Source organism: Geotrypetes seraphini, chromosome 7 (genome assembly GCF_902459505.1).
Source record: "Geotrypetes seraphini chromosome 7, aGeoSer1.1, whole genome shotgun sequence".
NCBI lineage: Eukaryota > Metazoa > Chordata > Amphibia > Gymnophiona > Dermophiidae > Geotrypetes > Geotrypetes seraphini.
The window spans coordinates 187,943,404-187,964,158 of NC_047090.1; the positions used below are offsets into that span (position 1 = coordinate 187,943,404).

General features: G+C 46.3%; 1 protein-coding gene across 1 annotated transcript in view; it reads right to left on the minus strand.

Moving 5' to 3' along the window:
- The window catches only part of NRXN3 (neurexin 3), a 1,772,673-nt gene that overhangs the window by 962,638 nt on the left and 789,280 nt on the right, over window positions 1–20,755 (minus strand). The window contains exon 17 of the mRNA XM_033952014.1: window positions 269–388. Coding sequence (XP_033807905.1) covers window positions 269–388 — 120 coding nt within the window. The remainder of the gene's footprint in view (window positions 1–268; window positions 389–20,755) is intronic.

Consider the following 20,755-nt stretch of genomic DNA (forward strand, 5'->3'; position numbering starts at 1 on the left):
GGATTTAGCACGTTTTGGCCGTCTTCTTTTCTCACTTTATCAAGGAAGGATTTCTCTTCTAGTCAAAGCATTTTGAGACATGCAATCCAGAATTTTCCACTGAGATGAAGACAGTAACTCCCCTCCCCCCCCAAAAAAAAAAAATTCTCAGAGAAACTAAAGAATCTCAGTGCACATGGGAGTTACGCAGGGCCTCTTACTATCATGTCTTCCTCACCTCTGAGCAAGTTCATAGCCCACCAGAAGAGGGAGATAGAGAGCTACTCACGGTCATTGCACTGGTTCCCAGAGTATGAAGTCATCGAGCAGTCACAAGTGTAGCCTTCCCACTGCTGGATGCACACCCCTTGGTTGGCACAGGAGTCCTCTTGGCAGGCAGTGCTGGGCCCTACCCACAAGCCAGGAGAAGAAACAAGAAGGATGGTTAGTCCTAAAGGGCAGAAACCTCCTTACACCTCTCAAACTACATCCATGAAGTCCCGTAGTGCAGGGGACCTCAATCCAGTCCATGGTACACACCGAGCTAGTCAGGTTTTTCAGGATACCCACAATAATTATGCATGAAAAAGATTTGCATACAGTTAGTGGAGGTAGTGAATGTGAATGTATAAGGGATCTTCAAAAAGTTTCCACACTTTTATTTTTTTTAAAAAACACTACTTATTAAATATCTCAAAAGTAAACTACATCGCTTATCCACATAATCACCCTGTTTTGCCTGATTGACTAGTCACATGACATTCTACGACACACCCTCTTGCCACTTCTCCCGTGAAAATATGACAGCGCAGAAACTTTTTGAAGAACCCTCATAAAAACCTGACTGGCTAGTTGCGTCCTGAGGCCTGGCTTCCACTGCTTTACTGGAAAAAAATGGATTCTGCAATGGGTCAATAACTAACTAGTCCTCACAGGAAGATGGAATTCCTCTCGTATGAGGAAAGACTACAGAGGTTAGGGCTCTTCAGCTTGGAAAAGAGACGGCTTAGGGGAGATAGGATCGAAGTCTACAAAATCTTGAGTGGAGTAGAACGGGAACAGGTGGATCGATTTTTCACTCCGTCAAAAATTGCAAAGACTAGGGGACAAAGTGCCAGGTTTTGAAAAGCCGTCCTGACCCCGGGACTTGTCCTCGACAGGGAAATCCGGACATGTGGTAACCCTATTCTGGAGCCATATGGTAACCCAATACAGTTTTCAACATTGATATATATCTATGCCAGCAATTCTCCAATCCCATCCCTTATGTGTTTTCCATCTATGTACCTTTTTTCTTAAAAAAAAAAAAATTGTAGTTCTTCCCCTCTTTCCTATTGTTTCTCATGGCTAATAAAGTAGTCACCCAAGTATGTCTTACTAAGAATTATGTACGTTTAATTTTTTTTTTAATGTAATATCCTTGTTATTTTTTTAAATCTTTGTACAATGCTTAATACCTCTAGATAAGCGTTTAATCAAAAACATGAATAAACTTGAAACTTGAAACTCTTCACACATGCAGCAAAAAAGATTCTACAATACATTCAGATACCAGCAGACAGACACACAGAGTACGCAAGGGGCATCAGATGAACCCCTCATCTCAGGAGCTTTCTCTAGTCCTTAGCACCTGAATTTCCTGTGAAACAACGTATACGCATCACAGTGCTTTTTTCTTCATAGCACTGGGGGTTTCCAGTTCAGTTTTGGTATTCATATTTCTATTTCTGATTTGTGATCCATTGTTCTATATTTGACACGGGTCTGTCTGTGCTTTGTGTGTGAAAAAGTCATTTAAAATTCTTTTATACGTATATGGTAGCAATGGTATATGAGTAGGGTTACCAGATGTCTGGATTTCCCCTTTTGAGGACATGTCAGGAAGTCTGGATGGCTTTTCCAAAACCCGGCCTTTTATCCGGGTTTTGAAAAGCCTCCTCTCAATCACATGAGGCAGGAGGCAATCCGCTCATGCGCAGATGCCATGGGATGACGTCAAGCACCTGCGCACCTGTGCATGACATCATCCCATGCACGGACATGCATGCACGGATTGTCTCCTGCCTGACCAAAGCAGGCAGCGGAGGGGAGGAGCTAGGGCGGGACTGGGGCCGAAATGGGCGGGACTGAGGCCAGGTCTAGGGTGTCCGGATTTTATGATTGTAAAATCTGGCATGGAGAAATTGAGAGAAGGGCAGGTAGAACAGGGGCCCCCCCTTCTTAATTTCTTCCCTGGACCCCAGCATGTTTAAAACGCCCTGGATGTAGGTGTATGTTAGCCGGCAAAAAGTCAGCATTTACAAAAACACGGACTGTTGCCAGCTCAGTACTGACCAGACGGTGTCTCCACTCCCTCATTTTCACATTTTGAGGCCAGAAAAATTGAATCTAGGAGCATTTTTCACTGATCTACACAGCATACGTTACACTTTCACAGTGAAAACCAAATACAGAAATATTCAAAAAGTTGTTAGGAATAAGAAAGTGTTGATTGAATAAAAGTTTTCACACTTCTTCTCGCAGCTTGGCTTCTAAAAATTACCTTAAGAGGTGCAAAATAAGTTCCATGGAGCCAGAGCCGGAGCAGGGGTACAGGAGGCCTTAGGTGAACCTTCAGTGTAACACATCCCCCCCTTTAATTAATTTCAAGCCCCTAATCAGTTACCCAAAGACATTGCTCTTGAAACGTTAAACCTTATTTTAGGTTAGCTGACAGTTCTCTAATCTGCTAAGTGAATAAAGTTAGAACAGCAAAAAGGCTGGGCCCAGGTCTGAAAACTGGCCAGTGACTGGTCACTCCACTAGCCTGGCTATTCAGTGCTGAAGGCTGGACATGCCAGTGGTGTAGCTATGTGAAAAGGCGACAAATAAATTCTTCCAGACTCGAATAAAAAAATGTGATTAATAGACCCAGAGAGTTATATCATACCATTCATTATTTGATAAAAGGGAGGGATGACCAAGAGGCTAGTGGTCACCCAGATGTTATCTTTCACATGGAATTTCTGAAAGATAAATTGAAGTGTGTCAATTTTTCTTTAATTGATTTACAAGGGGGATTAGTGTGCTTGATAAGGTGGTGCAGGATGAGATAGTGAAGGTTATTAAAGGGTGCACGCCAACGCCAACGCCAACTCTGATGGATGCCTGTTCACTTGGGATTATGCGGCAGCTCCTTTTGTTACAAAATTTGTGAATAAATCTCTAGAACAGGGGTGTCAAAGTCCCTCCTCAAGGGCCGCAATCCAGTCAGGTTTTCCCCAATGAATATGCATGAGATCTATTAGCATACAATGAAAGCAGTGCATGCAAATAGATCTCATGCATATTCATTGGGGAAATCCTGAAAACCCGACTCGATTGCGGCCCTGGAGGAGGGACTTTGACACCCCTGCTCTAGAAGAAGGAGAATATCCAGAAGGATGTAAACAATCCACGATTAAGCCACTAATGAAGAAGTGAGGTATAAGTGTCGACCAGATCACTAATAGCCCAATATCTACACTTCCATTTTTAGGAAAATTTTGGAAAAATTATTGACGCTCACTGGCTCCCTATTAGCCATCGCATACTGTTTAAGGTTATGGTGCTTATATTTAAAACTTTGGCTTATAACGAACCCCAGTTTATATCAAGAATGCTAATTCCCCACGGCTCTGCGCGTACACTCAGATCATCTTTTCAAAATCTATTAGTTGTTCCTTCTCTAAAAATAATAGGTACACGAAGATCAGACATGTTTTCTGTAATCGGTCCCCAATGGTGGAACTCTCTGCCTCAACACATCAAAAACGAAAAAGATATCCCTTCTTTTAAAAAATCCTTGAAAACACGCCTTTTTAAAGATGCTTTTAACATTGAAACCTTTTTTGACCTTTATGATATTTTTAATTTTTAACTACCCTGTTTCCTTTTGTTTTTTCCCTTATTTGTCTTTCTCGATATAACAGATGCATCTTTTTACCCTCCTCCCCTTCCAACTAATGTTTGTCCTGTCTCAATCTCAATGTTCATGTATTTTGTATTTTTTAATTCTATCCTATTTTATAATTATGTACATCGCTTTGTAAACTGATTCAGCGATTCATCAAATATTGAATAAACCTTGAAACCTTAAGCCAGTTAGTCAAATTTGTTGATTTCGAAAGGCCCATAGTGTAGAACTCCTGTTAATGTCTGTGGTGGATGCTTTGAGACAGGGCATGGATGAACATGTGGCAGACATACTGCACGGTTTCGACTGACATTTGTGGTGCTTTTGACTCCGTTAATTTAAATTTGTTATTGAGAAAACTGGAAAATTTAGGAATGAGAGGTTCTGTTTTGCAATGTTTTAAATCATATCTACTTGGCCGTACGGCATTAGAGGAAGCTCTGGTTGGGAGAGGTGGACCTCAGGGATCTGCATTATCAGCGCTACTGTTTAATATATGTGTGGCATCGTTAGGAGAAGTGTTTCAACAATTGCAAGTCTTATATAGACCATTGTTTTTCAACCGCTGTTCCGCTGTTGCCTGGTGTGCCGTACGGTCAGGGCCGCCATTAGGGCAGTACCACCAGTCCTGCATTCAGGGGCCCGGAGCTGACAGGGGGCCCGGGCTCCCCCAGGGTCTTAGGCCACAGACTAGGGAGAGGGGCGGTCCGCCCCACGTGGACAGGAGAGAGCTGGACGGGGGACCCACGGAGTTCAATACATCTCGAGCCGCGAGGCTCGTCTTCTGTTCCTGCCTGCCCTGCAGCTAACATATAGCCGATCGCAAGCGTTCCCCGATGTCAGCGCTGACGTCGGAGGGAGGGCTTAAGCAAAGCCTGCCCTCTGACGTCAGCGCTGATGTCGGAGAATACTTCCGTTCGGCTATTTGTGCGCGGCAGGGCAGTCAGGAAGCAGAAGACAAGCCTCGCGGCTTGAGCTTCGGTTTGCTGAGAAAGTTGCAAAGATGGGCTGGGAGGCAAACACGGAACACAAAAGGGGGGAGGGAGTGCGTTTTGGACACAAGGCATGAACTTGGGAGAGAGGAAGGGAGGGAAAGAGATGCTGAGGTGGGGGAGGGAATGAGTGTTTGGACACAGAAGGCATGGACTTTGGAGAGAGGAAGGGAGGGAAAGAGATGGTTGTGTACACGGGGAATAGAAGAAAGGAGAATTTTTGGTCATAGGGAGGGAGTGAGGTACAGATAGTGGCATACCAGGGTGGGGGGGGCGGTCTGCCCCACCCCGGGTTTACGTCCCAAGGGGGTGCACAGCTGGCCACCCTCCAGTGTTGTCCCTAGGCCGGCAAACTGCGGCTCTTTAGCCACTTGAGTGCCACCGCAGCCATCGGGAACAGGCCGGCGCCAAGTTCTCCCTGCTTTTCCCTGTGGGGCCGGCCAACTCTCGCCACTCGCGTCAATTCTGACGTCGGAGAGGACGTTCTGGGCCAGCCAATCGCTGCCTGGCTGGCCTAGAACGTCCTCTCCGACGTTAGAATTGACGACGGGTGGCGAGAGTTGGTCGGCCCCGCGGGGAAGAGAAGCAGGGAGAACTTGGCGCCGGCCTGTTCCCGATGGCGGCGGTGGCACTCAAGTGAATTACTTTATATATAGTCAATATAGGCACAGAGTTAAATTTTTTAACATTTTCTAATGGTGGTGTGCCTCGTGATTTTTTTCATGAAACAAGTGTGCCTTTGCCCAAAAAAGGTTGAAAAACACTGATATAGACAATATGCCAACGATGTTTCATTCTTCTTTCCGGTATACAAGTAGGGGGGGGGGGAGAGCGCACGGATCTGCAATATTCAATAAATGGTTATATGCAAGGCCGCCATCAGAAATTTCTGGGCTCCTTACTGAGCAATCCTATTGGGCCCCCCACGCACCCCTTCCCCGCCTCGACGCCCCCCCCCCTTCTTCCATGGGCCGAATACACACATACTTTTCTGCTAATGCTCCACCTAAGCCAGTCCCGTAAAATCTTCTCACGTCCATTGGGTGATTTGGCATAGAGGAGATATTCATAAAAAGAACGTCCATCAAGATCTTTACTCATAGACTGTGCCATTTGCTTTAAATCATCTTCCATCATTAATCCAAATTGCACAATTCTTTCTCTGTCTTTGTCCTGAATGGCATCTGGCCACATTGCTGGATCTTTCCAGTCAACAAATTTATGAGCAGGCGCGGAGAACGCATTTTTAAACAAATTTAGTTTATCCTTGTACTCCTTATGTAATTTTAATCATCTATGGATATGTTTGTATGTGTATTGTTCAAATGGTTTTATTTATTTCCCCAAATTTATTTTTGTTATACGCATTGAAAATATTTGATATTGCGTTTAAATCAAAATCTCAATAAACTTGAAACTTGAAACGAGTGCCCGTGAGATTGTGGGAGGGTTAAATACTCAAAACTTAGAAGAATAACAATTTACTTAAAGTTTTTGCTACGCCAGCTTTCTGGTATCTTTACATACAGTGGTGTATGTAGCATATGTAACACCCGGGGCCCATCATTTTTTGGCACACACCCCCCCCATCTGTAAGAAAAACATGATTTTTAGTAACAAACCACACGTCACACATGAGTACCTAGGAAAAGGCAGCGTCTTACATATTGCAGTGAGCAGTACATCAATACACCCATTGTAAAACTAAACAAGCCAGATCAGCACAGATCAATCCTACACCGTCAATCCTAACAGAAAACCATGTCTTTCAAACACACAGAACACAGAAAACACCTTCGCCTAGTATGGAATATGTCATCACAAACTAACCCCTCACTCTTTTACAAAACTGTAGTGTGGATTTTAGCCACAGTGGTAACAGCCCTGACGCTCATAGAATTCTGAGCATCAGAGCTGCTACCACCACGGCTGGCGCTAAAAAACGCTCCACAGTTTTGTAAAAGGGGGGATAAAATAGAAATACACAGTTTCAACGCTCTAGCTCAGAGGTGCCCAAACTTTTTGAGCTTGTGAGCTACTTTAAAATGACCAAGTCAAAATGATCTACCAACAATAAAATTAAAAAACACAAAGCACACTATACGCTGAGAAAATGTTAAATTATCATTCCTATTCTGGGTTTTTTCAAAGAGGTCAAGGCAGATGACTCTATGCATTGTCACCTCAGTAACAACCATACAAAAATAGACAAATATACCCTCCATCCTTTTTATTAAACCACAATAGCAGTTTTTAGCGCAGGGAGCTGCGCTGAATGCCCAGCGCTGCTCTTGACGCTCATAGGCTCCCTGTGCTAAAAACCACTATTGCGGTTTAGTAAAAGGGGACCATATTGTAAAATATAGACAGCAGATATAAATTCAGAACTGTGCATAGTAAGTGAAGGGAAGTTTTCATCTCTGGGAATTTACCCAGTTAACTATTAAGTTATTTGGGCAAATTCCTTTGAAAACTGTGGTAATACTGCCTCCACTTTGCTAAATTTAAAATAAAATCATTTTTCCTACCTTGTCTGGTGATTTCATGAGTCTCTAGTTGCACTTTCTTCTTCTGACTGTGCATCCAATCTTTCTTCCCTTCTTTCAGCCTGTATGCTTTCTCTCCTCCACACCTCATTCCCTCCCACAACTTTTTCTTCCTCTCTCCCTGACCTTTCTTTCTTTTTTTCTGTTTCTCTTCTTTCCTTCTGTTTCCCTGCCTGCCCCCTTTCTTTCTTTCTCCCTGCCGTTCCCCAAGCCACTGCCGCCGCCGCCGGGGAACAGGACCCAAACGCCACCAATGGATAACAGGCCCCGACGCCGACGCATGCTCTCCCTGCTTCGGGCCGATCAGTCTTCCTCTCCCCGACGTCAATTCTGCCGACAGAGAGGAAGTTCCGCCCAGCCAGGCAGCGATTGGCTGGCCCGAACTTCCTCTCCGACTGCAGAATTGACGTCGGGGAGAGGAAGACTGATCGGCCCGATAGATTAGATCGCCAAGACAAAGTGAGTCCTGGGTGATCGACTCATTTTGCCTTGGCGAGCTACTGGCGCCCCTGCCTTAGAACACTGCCTAGGACCCTGGGGGAGCCCGGGCCCCCTGTCAGCTCCGGGCCCCTGAATGCAGGACTGGTAGTACTGCCCTGATGGCGGCCCTGGTTATATGTCACAGATATGTAGAAGAATGGATGAGTGGTCATGGCCTGTGTTTAAATTTAGGAAAAACAGAGGTGATGTTCGTAGGGAGAGGTGGAGAAGAGACATGGCCTGAATCCTTATTTGTGTTAAGAAGGAAATGAAATTGTAGGGGTTGTTTTTGACCCAGGTTTAACTATGAAATTACAGATTGTTAAGACTGTACAGGCATGTTTTGGTCAACTTCATATGCTTCACCGCCTTAAACCATTGATCTCGACCTATGATTTTAGAACTGTTGTACAAGGGATGGCTCTGTCAAAGTTGGACTATTGCAACGTACTCTATCTTGGAATTTCCAAGACAAGAGGAAGAGTGTTACAATTGATACAAAATGCAGTGACCAGGTTAATTTTGGGTGTAGATAGGATGACACATACGACACCAATTTTGAAGAAATTACGCTGGTTACCAGTTTTATTTTGAGTACAACACAAGGTTATTTCTGTGATCCATCATCTAACTGTTTATCATCAAACACCATGGTATGTTCAACAAGTCATTGCGAAATATAAACCAGGCAGATCTTTACGATCTGAAAATAAAAATGTATTAACCTCAAGGAAGCAAGGTGACTATGTAGACACCAGAGCAATGACATTCTGCATCGTTGGTGTTAAGATGTGGAATGCTTTAGTGGGTCAGTTGCGACAATGTATTGATCGGTTTCAGTTCAAGAAACAGCTAAAAACCCAATTGTTTGCCACCGAATTCTTATGACTTAACAGTTCTTTGGAAAAGGAAAGATAATTTTGCCCCCCTTTGAATTTAAGATTTTACTCTCTCATTTACAAAGCCATGCTAGCATTTCTAGCGTAGTCTGCCGCGGTAACAGCTCCAACGCTCAGAATTCCTATGAGTGTCTGAGCTGTTACTTCCATAGCCAACACTGAAAATGCTAGAGCAGCTTTGTAAAGGAGGGGTTAGTTTATCATAATTACTAGTATTTTAGCCCGTTACATTAACGGGTGCTAGAATATATGTCTGTTTGTCTGTCTTTATTTCCGTCTCTCTCTCTCTCTGTCCTGCTGTCTTTCTTTCTGTCTGTCTCTGTCCCTGGCCCCCTTTGTCTGTCTGTCTTTCTGTGTCTCTCCCTGTCCCTGTGTCTTTCTTCTTTTCTTTCTGTCTCCCTTCCTCCCCCTGGTGGTAGAATATATGTCTGTCTTTCTGTTTCTCTCCATACCTCTGTCTTTTTCTTTCTGTCTCTCTTCCTCCCGCTGTCTTTCTTTCTGTCTCTCTCCCTCCCTGGCCCCCTTTGTCTGTGTGTCTTTCTGTCTCTCTCCCTGCCCCTGTCCCTGTGTCTTTCTTCCTATCTCCTTCCCTACTTCCCTGTCCAGCAGCCGCAGCATTCCCTCTCCCTCTATTTACTGCAAGAGGAGCCTGCATGGACCTAACAGCCCGAGCCCCCAGCAGTGTAACTTCCCGGCGGCTCCTCTCACGATCGCCGCCTTCTCCGACGCAGGAGCGGCTCGTGAGAGGAGCCACTACAGCGTTTTTGAGAAGTTGAAAAAAACTTTGTCCCGTCTCCGTACTCGGCCGCGGCGGGCTACAGCTGCCACGGCCTGTAGCCACCAACAGCCGCCGCGGCCGACATCCGCCTTGCCGTATTTTTTTTTTTCATTTGAAAGACGCGGCGGTGGCTCCTCTCACGATCCCCACCTGCGTCGAAAGTCCGACGAAGGCGGGGATCGTGAGAGTAGCCACCGCTGCGTCTTTCAAAGAACCGTAAGCCGCGCATACGCACTTCCTATGGGTCGCTAGAGCTCACGGAAAACGGACCCACGCGACGGGAGTGCGCGTGCGCGGCCTAGCATTTTATTATATTAGATGATGTTTGTTTTAACTCATGTGAACTGTTTAGTTCTTTCTCCCATAGAATCTCTGATATAAGAGGGGCTAGAACACATGAAAGATTGCAAATAGTAATCTAAATACAGAAAGAGGCTCAAAAAGGGAGTTACAACATGACACAGTAGGTCTCCCGGGGGCGAGGTCATCGATTTGTGCACTTTAGGAAGTAAGTATATATACGGTATATTTGGGCATTTATTGAAGAGGTAGTTATATTCTTTATATGATATAATGCCTTGCTTATTAGCTTTAGTGAGCAATACATGCACTTGTTCCTGAAATCTACTTGTTGGATCTTCTGCTAATAGCTTATAAGTTGACACATGGTTGACACATGGAACGCGCTTCCAGAGGTTGTGAGAGGCCAGAGCACATTACAGGGGTTCAAGGAAGGTTTAGATAGGTTCCTAAAGGATAAGGGGATTGAGGGGTACAGATAGAAGCAGAGGTAGGTTATAGAAATGGTCAGGAACTACTTCACAGGTCATAGACCTGATGGGCCGCCGCGGGAGTGATGGACCTCTGGTCTGACCCAGTGGAGGCAACTTCTTATGTTCTTATGTTCTTTAATTCCTCTATCTTGGAATTCTGCGAGACCTGATATTACCAGATCTATCCAAAAGCTTAAATGATCTTTCCCCCTCATTAAAAGGCGTTATCTCCAGTGTTCCCTCTAAGCTGCGCTGGCGTGCGCTGGCGCACAAAATATTGCATCGCAGCGCACAAGTTTACGTCACAGCGCACGGCGTACGGAGATGGCAGGCCGCGGCGAGAGGAGAATCGGGCGAGTTGGCGCTGGCGCCCGATATTTGTAGCGCACAGCGAAAAAAATTTTGCCCACAACACCCGCCCGCTTAGAGGGAGCACTGGTTATCTCTAGTGGAAAATTAGGGAAATCTCTTTACTTTAAAATCACTGAGCTTTGGAATCATTTTCCTGTCCAGCTGCGTAACTTGGGACTCTTGTAAACCGTGCCGAGCTCTATCGCCATAGAGAAGATGCGATATATAAGCTTAAGGTTTAGTTTAGTTTTAGTTTACTTGAATAAAATATCGGGGGACCCCCACACATAATATGAAGGAAAACAAATATAAAGAGGTCAAGAAAAGTTTAATAAAATGTAGGTATATTGAATTGAATATATTGAATTGTTTTATATCAGGTGAATTTATTATTCTCTATGTCCCATGGCGTGATTTACAATTTATAAAAATGTTACTGTAATATCAGACAAATAAAGCAGAAGATCCTTGTTAATCATATCCTCGTGTTAGTGTTCACGACTGATAACTTGAATTTCACAATCAAAACTAGAAACTTCTTCTCATAAATGCTAGTCATATAGGAAAACAAATTATACAATTACAGTAGAGAAGTTTTTTCTTTCTAGATTTCTTTTCGGCAAATTCCTTTGTGACCCTGGGTAGATAACATAGGCAGACTTCAAGGGGAATTGCATCTCTCATGATGCCTCCACCCCCCCGCTCTCTCTCTCATGGTGCAGCCTCCTCCATCCTACACATTGGTCTTTCTTATAATCCCCCCCCCCCCTCGTCTTTCTCATGGACCAGCCTTACCATCCTACACATTGGTCTCTATCATGACAAACACACATCTCCATCATATCACATCAAATCCCTTCCATCATCACTCTCATGGACTCCCCCTACCACATCCCACACTGTAGTCTCTCATGACACCCCTCCTTTCCCCCAAATCTGAGGCTCTTTTAAGGTTTCTAAACAGCCTTACCAGAGACTGTTCTGCTCCTACTTGACCTGCCATTCTTCTGGCAGGTCTAAAATGCCTCCTGCTGCTCCCCATCAGTCCCCAATGCTTCTTCTGCCACTCCCCACCAATCTCTGATTCTCCTGCTGTTGCTCCGTGCAGTTCACTGCCAGGCCCCTTCTCTGCCACTGATCAGCTGCCATGTGTAGAGGGGAGGAGGGAGGAAAAAAGCATTCCACTGCTGTACAGCTGAGATGCACCACTCCAGTCCCTAGTTTTCTGCTCCTTGCAGCTCTGCAAATGCTCCATTGGTTGAGGACAGGTTCTGTGCCTTGCAGGCCAATGGGAGCTGCTTGCCTTGCCAACCAATTAGATGCTGTTTTCATTCCTGGGCAAGGAAAGCAGCATCTCATTGGCTCACTGGCTCTCCCTTAGGTGCTAGGTTCAATATTTTAGTTACCATGGTGACCTGGCACTTGGGGGTCTGTCGAGCCCTAGTTTAAGACCCCCCCAGACACAGGGCCTATGGAATTTTCCACCCACTCCATACAGTTGCTTCGCCACTGGGACATGCCCAACACTTTGACACTACAAAGACTGTCACCCCCTGTTCCTCAGCCAAGCGCTTTAGGCAGCCTGGCAGTGGCATATAACTTAAACTCTGGCGTGGACCCCTTTGAAGTAGGGGAACCTTTCAAATGGGACTCCCTTGGGTTATTACCTCGCACAACCTGTGTGTGTTCCTTTAGAGAAAATCCAGTAGTCAGAATGGCTTCAGTAGAAATTGCTAGCTTTATTGGGCCACTGGCCTCGGCAACATAATGCAATCCCGGTTCCACCGGTGGCATGAAACTTTACAAACTAGCAAAGAATTCTTCAAAACAAAAATACAATTCAATCTGCTCTGGGCTTTGTCAAATAAGTCACAAATCATAACATTTCTCTTCACCAGAGTCCTATACTTGTGCAGGCTATGTGCCATGAGAGTCCAAAGTCCTTTCAGCTTTAGAAATGACACTTACTAAGCTTGAGCTGTAGGACAGACTTTTCTACCAGTATCGTATTTTCACGTAGATAACGCGCACCCGTGTAAAATGCGCACACGGGTATAGCGCGCGAAAAACACAAATCTATGTACAGAAATTTTTATATACCGCGCACACCCGTATACCGCGCATGCTGCCCGACTCTCCTGTCGCCCGCTCCGACTCTCCTCTGGCCACCCCGACTCTCCTTTCGCCCGCCCCGACTCTCCTCTCCCCCTTGAAGTCCTGTCCCCATCCTGAAAGCCTGATGCCCCCCCCGACATCCGATTCACCCCTCCGCAGGACCGCTCGCACCCCCACCGCGAAGGACCGCTCGCACACACCCGCACCCCGTAGGACCGCTCGCACGCACTCCCACCCGCACCCGCACCCCCACCCTGAAGGACCGCTCGCACCCCCACAGGCTCCCGACCCCCCCCCCATCATGTAGAAGCTCCTACCGGTGTCCTGCTGATTCCTCTTGGCGGTCCCAACTCCCCGACACGATCGGGGCAAGAGGGAGCTCAAGCCCTCTTGCCCCAGCCAACCGCGGCACCCCCGACACGATCGGGGTAAGAGGGAGCTCAAGCCCTCTTGCCCCAGCCAACCGCGGCACCCCCGACACGATCGGGGCAAGAGGGAGCTCAAGCCCTCTTGCCCCCCCGACTCCCCGACACGATCGGGGCAAAAGGGAGCCCAAGCTCTCTTGCCCCGCCGACTCCCCAACTCCCCGACAATATCGGGCCAGGAGGGAGCCCAAGTCCTCCTGGCCCTGGCGACCCCCCCCGCTAGTTGTTTGGGCCAGGAGGGAGCCCAAACCCTCCTGGCCACGCAACCCCCTACCCCCACCCCGCATTACATTACGGGCAGGAGGGATCCCAGGCCCTCCTGCCCTCGACGCAAACCCCCCTCCCAATGACCGCCCCCCCCAAGAACCTCCGACCGCCCCCCTAGCTGACCCGTGACCCCCCTGGCCGACCCCCACGACACCTCCACCCCCCTTCCCCGTACCTTTGTGTAGTTGGCCGGACAGACGGGAGCCAAACCCGCCTGTCCGTCAGGCAGCCAACGACGGAATGAGACCGGATTGGCCCATCCGTCCCAAAGCTCCGCCTACTGGTGGGGCCTAAGGCGCCTGGGCCAATCAGAATAGGCCCGGGAGCCTTAGGTCCCTCCTGGGGGCGGGGCCTTGGGCACATGGTTGGTTATACGTAAAAACCACGTATAACGCGCGCGTTATATGCGAGAAAATATGGTAATTATCAAACCAGCACTGCTGAGCTACCGACCCGGGTAGCCAGAAGAATGAGCCAGCCATAATCTTCCGGACCAGATCGGCTAAGAGTTTTATCTACGTTTCTAAGGCATGCAGGGCTAATTGCCTTTAACAGGTTGCTATAGCAATCAGATAACAGCTGTAAGCATTCAGAGGTTTGGGAACAAGGAACCAGAGCAATTCCCAGGCTGATTTCCTGCCCAGCGTTTGTTTCAAATAATTTTACTGTTTAGTCTTGGCTCTTGTGCTCAACCTCAGCCAGTTAATCAGGAGGCAAACTTTGCAGTCTCAAACCTTACAGTCTCTGGCATAACACTTTCCCAGTTTATCAGAGAGGAAAAACACCACAGCAAGGGAAAAGAATCTTCCCCTGGACTCACAGTTCTCAAGCTCGTTTCACTTGCTCTGGCCGGTTCTCAAACTCAGCCCTGCACTCCTCTATCAGCATAGGCTCAGGAAGGTAGGATTCTGAAGCTGTTCTTCCTTCATGTCTAAGGTGACCATACGTCCCGTTTTCAATGGGACAGTCCCGTTATTGGACCGATCGTCCCGTTGTCCCGAGCCACCGCTTCGGGACGTCGAAATGTCCCGTTTTCAGGGACAGCGTCCCGAAGCTGTGCGCGGGGATAAGGGGACGGTTGGTCCAGCGCCAAACCCCTGCAGTGTTCTCTGTGCCTGCTTGCTGCCATGTTCTCCACGCCCTAATCCTGCTGCTGCTGTCGATGTTCCTTCCTGGGCTGACTCCAGAATTCAAAATGAACCCATGCTCTGGGGCTCTAACGTGTGCGTGCCGGCTTCCCTTCTCTTCCCTCCGAAACCGGAAGTTACGTCCCGGGTGGGGGGGGGGGAGAAGAAGAAAAGGGAAGCCGGCACGCACACATTCGGGCCTCGGAGCAGGAGTTCACTACAGGCAGTAACGAAGGGAAGCTAAGGGAGACACGGAGGAAAGCTTCGGACCTTCCTCGCTGCCAGGTCTGACTCCTGCCTACTTTCTGTTTCAGCGAAGGCAGGACCCGGCAACGAGGAAGACCCGAAGCAAGGAAGAGCAGCAAGTTATATGCTTCCCTCCGTCGCTGACCTATGGAAGATAGGTCAGCGATGGAGGGAAGCTTGCGACTCTGCCGTTGGGAGGGACGGGAAGAGAAATGATGCTGCTGCACCCAAGGGGGGGAGAGGGGAAGAGAAAAGCTGCTATTGCACCCAATTGGGGAGGGGATAGGAGAAGGGAAGTGCTATTGCTGCACCCAATTGTGGAGAGAGAGGGGAGAAGGAAGACCAGGGAAGGGAGAGGAGAGGAAAGAGATGCCAAAACCATGGGAGGGAAGGAAAGGAAAGGAGCTACCAGACCATGGAGGGGGGAAAAGATGTCAGGGTATATGGAGGGAGGGGGAGGAGACAGATGCCAGACCAGGAGGAAGGAAAGAGAGAAAGGAAGAAGAGATGCCAGATAATGGAGTGGGAAGGGGAGATGGAAAGAGAGGAGAGAGATGTGAAGGAGATAGAGATACCAGACCATGGGGTGGAGTGGGGAGGAAGGAAAGGAGAAAAGAGAGATGCCAGAGCATAAGGGGGGTGGAGACAAAGGATGGAAGGCAGTGAGGGGGACATAGGAAGGAAGCACCGAGGACACTAAGAATATAGGAAGGGGCACTAAGGACATAGAAAGGAGGCACTGGGGGCACTAAGGACACAGAAAGGGGCACTAAGAACATAGGAAGGAGGCACTGAGGGCACTGATGACATAGGAAGGAAGAAGAGAGGGAATAGAAAGGGACAACTGTTGGGCCTGAGTGCAGAAAGAAAGAAATGAAAGAAAGGATGCACAGTCAGAAGGAAACGCAACAAGAGACTCATGAAATCACCAGACAGCAAAGGTAGGAAAAATGATTTTATTTTCAATTTAGTTATCAAAATGTGTCTGTTTTGAGAATTTATATCTGTACTATATTTGTCTATTTTTCTATAGTTATTGAGGTGACATTGCCTATTTTAAAGTCATCAGCCTTGACATTTTTGAAACCCCCCCAAATATAAATGATAATTAACATTTTATCTGCGTATATTTTGCTTTGTGTTTTTTAAAAAATTTTATGGTTACCATTATGAATTAATAAGATATTATGTGTACATGAAAAATAAATGGAAGAAATTGGAGGCGGGGCTAGGGCAGGGTTGGGGGCGGGACTGAAAATTAATAGATGTCCCGTTTTGATGAAAAAAAATAAATGGTCACGTTATTCATGTCCCAATCGGAATCGGCAAGCTGCCCTGGCTGCTCCCAGGCAAGCTCAGTCTCATGCTGGGCTCTCTGCCTCTGCACAGCTCCTGCCTTGAGGTCTCTCCTGGTTCCTTCCTCCTTCCTCCCTTAAGCTGGGGAAAGAAACCACAACCCTGTAGCTTCAGAGTGGGAAAGGGCTTCCTTCCCTCTTCTTGTACCGTTTCTCTCAGGGAAAACTGTTTGTCTGCCTTCTGCTTCACAGGCACTGGGTAAAGAGAGAGAGCAGAGATTTCTGCTTTTGCTTAGACACTAACTTAGGTAAGGCAAAGCTTTCTTGTTCTGTCTCCATTTCTTCGTCACTGCTTTCTGGATAGTCAGCTGAATTACTCTCTTGGACATTGACCTGGTCAGCCCTTCTGCACTGGGGTTTGTATGTTTTACTATATTTCCCTGTCATAAACCTCGGGGATGCTGTAGGTTTGTCACAAGACACTGCCATCAAGCAAGCTGTCACTCCAAAATCAGTAGCTGTGAGTTAAGGCAGATCACGGTGAGGCCTAGAATTACTTTAAAAGAAGCACAGGAGTCTCTGGCTGAAACAGGGGTAAACGATGCCTGTGCAACAATTTCAAGCTTACTCCACACACAGGGCCTGCTTGAGAGGGTACTAAGAGGGAAGATGCTGATGAATAAAAACTAGGTCATGTGTTACCATATGGATCCAGAAAAAGAACGGATTGAGACATCCAGGTTTTACTTCTGTTGCTTTCAATGAAAGTAAAACCCAGATGTCTCAGTCCGTCCTCCTTTTTCTGGAGTCATATGGTACCCTAGCTTTTGCAAAGAAATATTTGGGGCAAGATACACCTCTGAGAGAAGGTTTAGGGTCCTAAGTCTCAATGCTAACTAATGGGTGTGACATAACAGCATCCCTATGTAAAGCATGCATCTGGATGTATTATGCTGTGGTTATTTATTGCAACGCAGGGACAGGGGGAGTTTGTGAAGATCAAAGGGATTGTGTAGAGCAGGGTTTCTCAACTCGGTGCTGGCGTACCCTCTTGCCAGCCAGGCTTTCAGGAGACCCACAATGAATATACATGAAAGAAATTTGCATATAAGGTAGGCAATGTATGCAAATCAAGTTTATGCATATTCATTGTGGATATCCTGACTGGCAAAGGGGTTCTCCAGGACCGAGCTGAGGAACACTGGTGTAGATCCTGTCTACCAGATACATAGAAACATGATGGCAGATAAAGGCCAAATGGCCCATCCAGTCTGTCCATCCGCAGTAACCATTATCTTTTTCTCTCTCTGAGAGATCCCACGTGCCTATCCCATGCCTTCTTTAATTCAGACACTGTCTCTGTCTCCACCACCTCTTCCAAGAGACTGGTCCATGCGTCTACCACCCTTTCTGAAAAAAAGTATTTCCTTAGATTACTCCGGAGCCTATCACCTCTTAACTTCATCCTATGCCCTCTCATTGCAGAGCTTCCTTTCAATTGAAAGAGACTCAACTCATGTGCATTTACATCACGTAGGTATTTAAACGTCTCTATCATATCTTCCCTTTCCCACCTTTCCTCCAAAGTATACAGACTTAGATCTTTAAGTCTGTCCCAATACGCCTTATCATGAAAACCACACACCATTTTAGTAGCCTTCCTCTGGACCAACTCCATCCTTTTCATATCTTTTCGAAGGTGCAGTCTCTCCAGAATTGTACACAAGATTCTAAATGAGCTCTCATCAGGGTCTTATACAGGGGCATCAATACCTCCTTTTTCCTACAGGCCTTACCTGGGGACAAAATTCATCTTGGAGCAGGACAAGAATTCTAAACACAAAGATAAAGCTAAGATCGAGTGTCTCAGCAAGAAGAAAGTGGCTGTCCTCTTGTGGTCCTCTCAAATGCTTAGAGATCTCTGGCACGATTTGAAGACTGAAGGAGCCTGAACCACTCTGTTGGGAAGAATGGCCAAAGGCTGCTTCTCCTTCTTCTAAACGACTTGCAACTCTTACTGTTAGTAACTGTTTTTCACGTGGCACCAACGGAGGGTTTCCGGCAAGAACTGTATGATGGGGGGGGGGGAGGGGGCGAGGACTCAGTGTGAAACGCAGACTTTCTGGCTTCTTAAATTCTTTAAAAATTGTTCTTTCACATGGGAGGCTAATTTTACAATCAGTCATCTAGTGAATGTTGGCAGGCCATTTAGGTGTCTACTTAAAGCCTAATTTATAAAGACATGTGGAGGGGCATTTTCGATATGATGTCTAAATCTGAGTTTAGATGATTTGCAGAAGATGCAGAAAAATCCAGCAGTGAACATGTCCATTTTCAAAACATATATCTTCGTTTTGGGGGGAATGTGCCCTTTGTGTCTATTCTCTCTGCATCTATCCAGGTGGTGAGCACTGGAGGATTAAGTGACTTGCCCAAGGAGCAGCAGCAGGATTTGATCTCACAACCTCTGGGTGCAGAGACAGCAGCTCTAACAGTGAGCCACACCTTCAGTTTGTTCAGTATGATAATTCTTATGTGAGCCAAGTATAGGACAATCAGGCCATTGTGACATCACTGATGAGGTTGGCTCTTATTGGTGGAATGAGGCATTATGACATCACAATACCAGCTCTGGAATGTTGCCACTCTTTGCTCAAGGTCGGTTCATACCGCGTTAGAAGCTGCGTTTTAGAGAGCAGAGAGTATGGCAACAACGTGAGAAGGTCCCTTTGAAGAAGGTTGTTCCAATTGAAATGCTAGGATTATGGTGAATGTCAGTGAGCGTTGGGAGTTTGAAACCCTGCCAGCGCTGGATTTTATTTGACCCACTTCAGATAAGTGTTGCCACTTGAGAATACTATAAACACATTAGTGACTGCTTTGTTGTATTTATCACCATTAAGAGTGAAAAAGATATAAACATTTGTAGGTGCGCATGAGTCGAGTCTCTTTCATTTGACAGGAAGTTCTGGAATGAGAGGGCTTAGGATGAAGTTAAGAGGTGATAGGCTCAGGAGTAATTATGGAAAAGGTGGTAGATGCGTAGAACAGTCTCCCGGAAGAGGTAGTGGAGACAGAGACTGTGGGGCCCATAATCGAAAGAGAAAAACATTCAAAAAACAGCCTAAGTCGGCACTTGGACGAACATTGTCAAAATACGTCCAAGTGCCGATAAAAAAAAATGGGTTGGATTTGAAATGCATTGGATTTGGATTTTGCGATTATATCAAATATTTTAAATAAACTTGAAACTTGACGTATTTCTAAATGACCTAGGCCGTCATAGTGCCGATGAACGACCAAAGCTAAATGGGGCGTTTCGGGAGGAGTGTCGAGGGCGGGAGTTGGGTGGGATGTGGGCCGGCTAAGACTTAGTCGTACAGCATGTATAACCGAAAGTTATACAGCCCAGCATAGACGAAATTTGGACGTTGTGACTTAGACCATTTAAAACATGGTCTAAGTCACAAAAAGGAAAATAAAATTGCTTTATTAAAAATTTTTTCAAAAAAAGATTAAATTACTGGCCAATGATTGGAGCAGGAGCTGTATTAACTACGCGGATCTTCTCAGTTTGTGATTCACTGCTGTGCGTAGGCTCCGATTCTGAGGCCAGAGCCCTTCAAGTATGTTGGGCCTCTAATACAGATATGTATTGTCCAGTATGAGCAGTATTATATACTATTTTCCTGATTATATTATATGCTGCTGGGGTAACTAGTTTTAGGTTGTATACTAAGTCACAAAAACCCACCTAAAGTCACCAGATAAGCACTGCAAACATATAATACAGACCCACACACACTACCCCAGTGATCACCGACCTCCCCAACCCCATAAAAATTGTAATCACACCTTTAAAATTCAGCCTCCAGACCATCATCACCTGGCCTCCTGGCATAGGAAAGTCTAGTCGTCCAGCCCAGAGGCAGCTTAAGTCGCCTTGGGGGTGGGTTAGGGACCCATAGAGAGGAGGACCCATGCCCATAAGCCCCTGTAATCACTGCATTGATACTGAAACATGTGCATTCCCCTATACACCCCCAAACTCTTTTTTACTGGCATATAAGTGGCTCCTGCAGCCATAAGGGCTATTGGGGTGGTAGATAAGTGGGTCTAGGGGATTCTGCAGGTGGTTTGGGGGGGCTCACCATGACCTAGAAGGGAGCTGTAGTGAGATGATGACATGGCACCCTTTTTGTGAAGTTCACAGCAGTGCCCTGTAAGGTACCCCACTATTTAGGTGCCATGTCTGGGTGTTCAGTCCATCACTTTGCAGACCCCTCCCACGTCCAACAGAGCATGCTCTAGACGTTTTTGACTTGGATGAAAAGTTGGATGAAAATGTGGTATAAAGATGGATGATTTAGCGACTTAGATGATCAGATCGGCAGGACGTATAGTTAGACGATTTTCGAAAGAAAAAAAATTTTGGACATATTTTTTGAAAATGTGTCCTAGACTGTTTTTTACTTTGGATGACTTGCGACTTAGATGAAAACAGACTTAGACGTTCCTTTCGATTATGCCCCCCCAGGTCTGAATTCA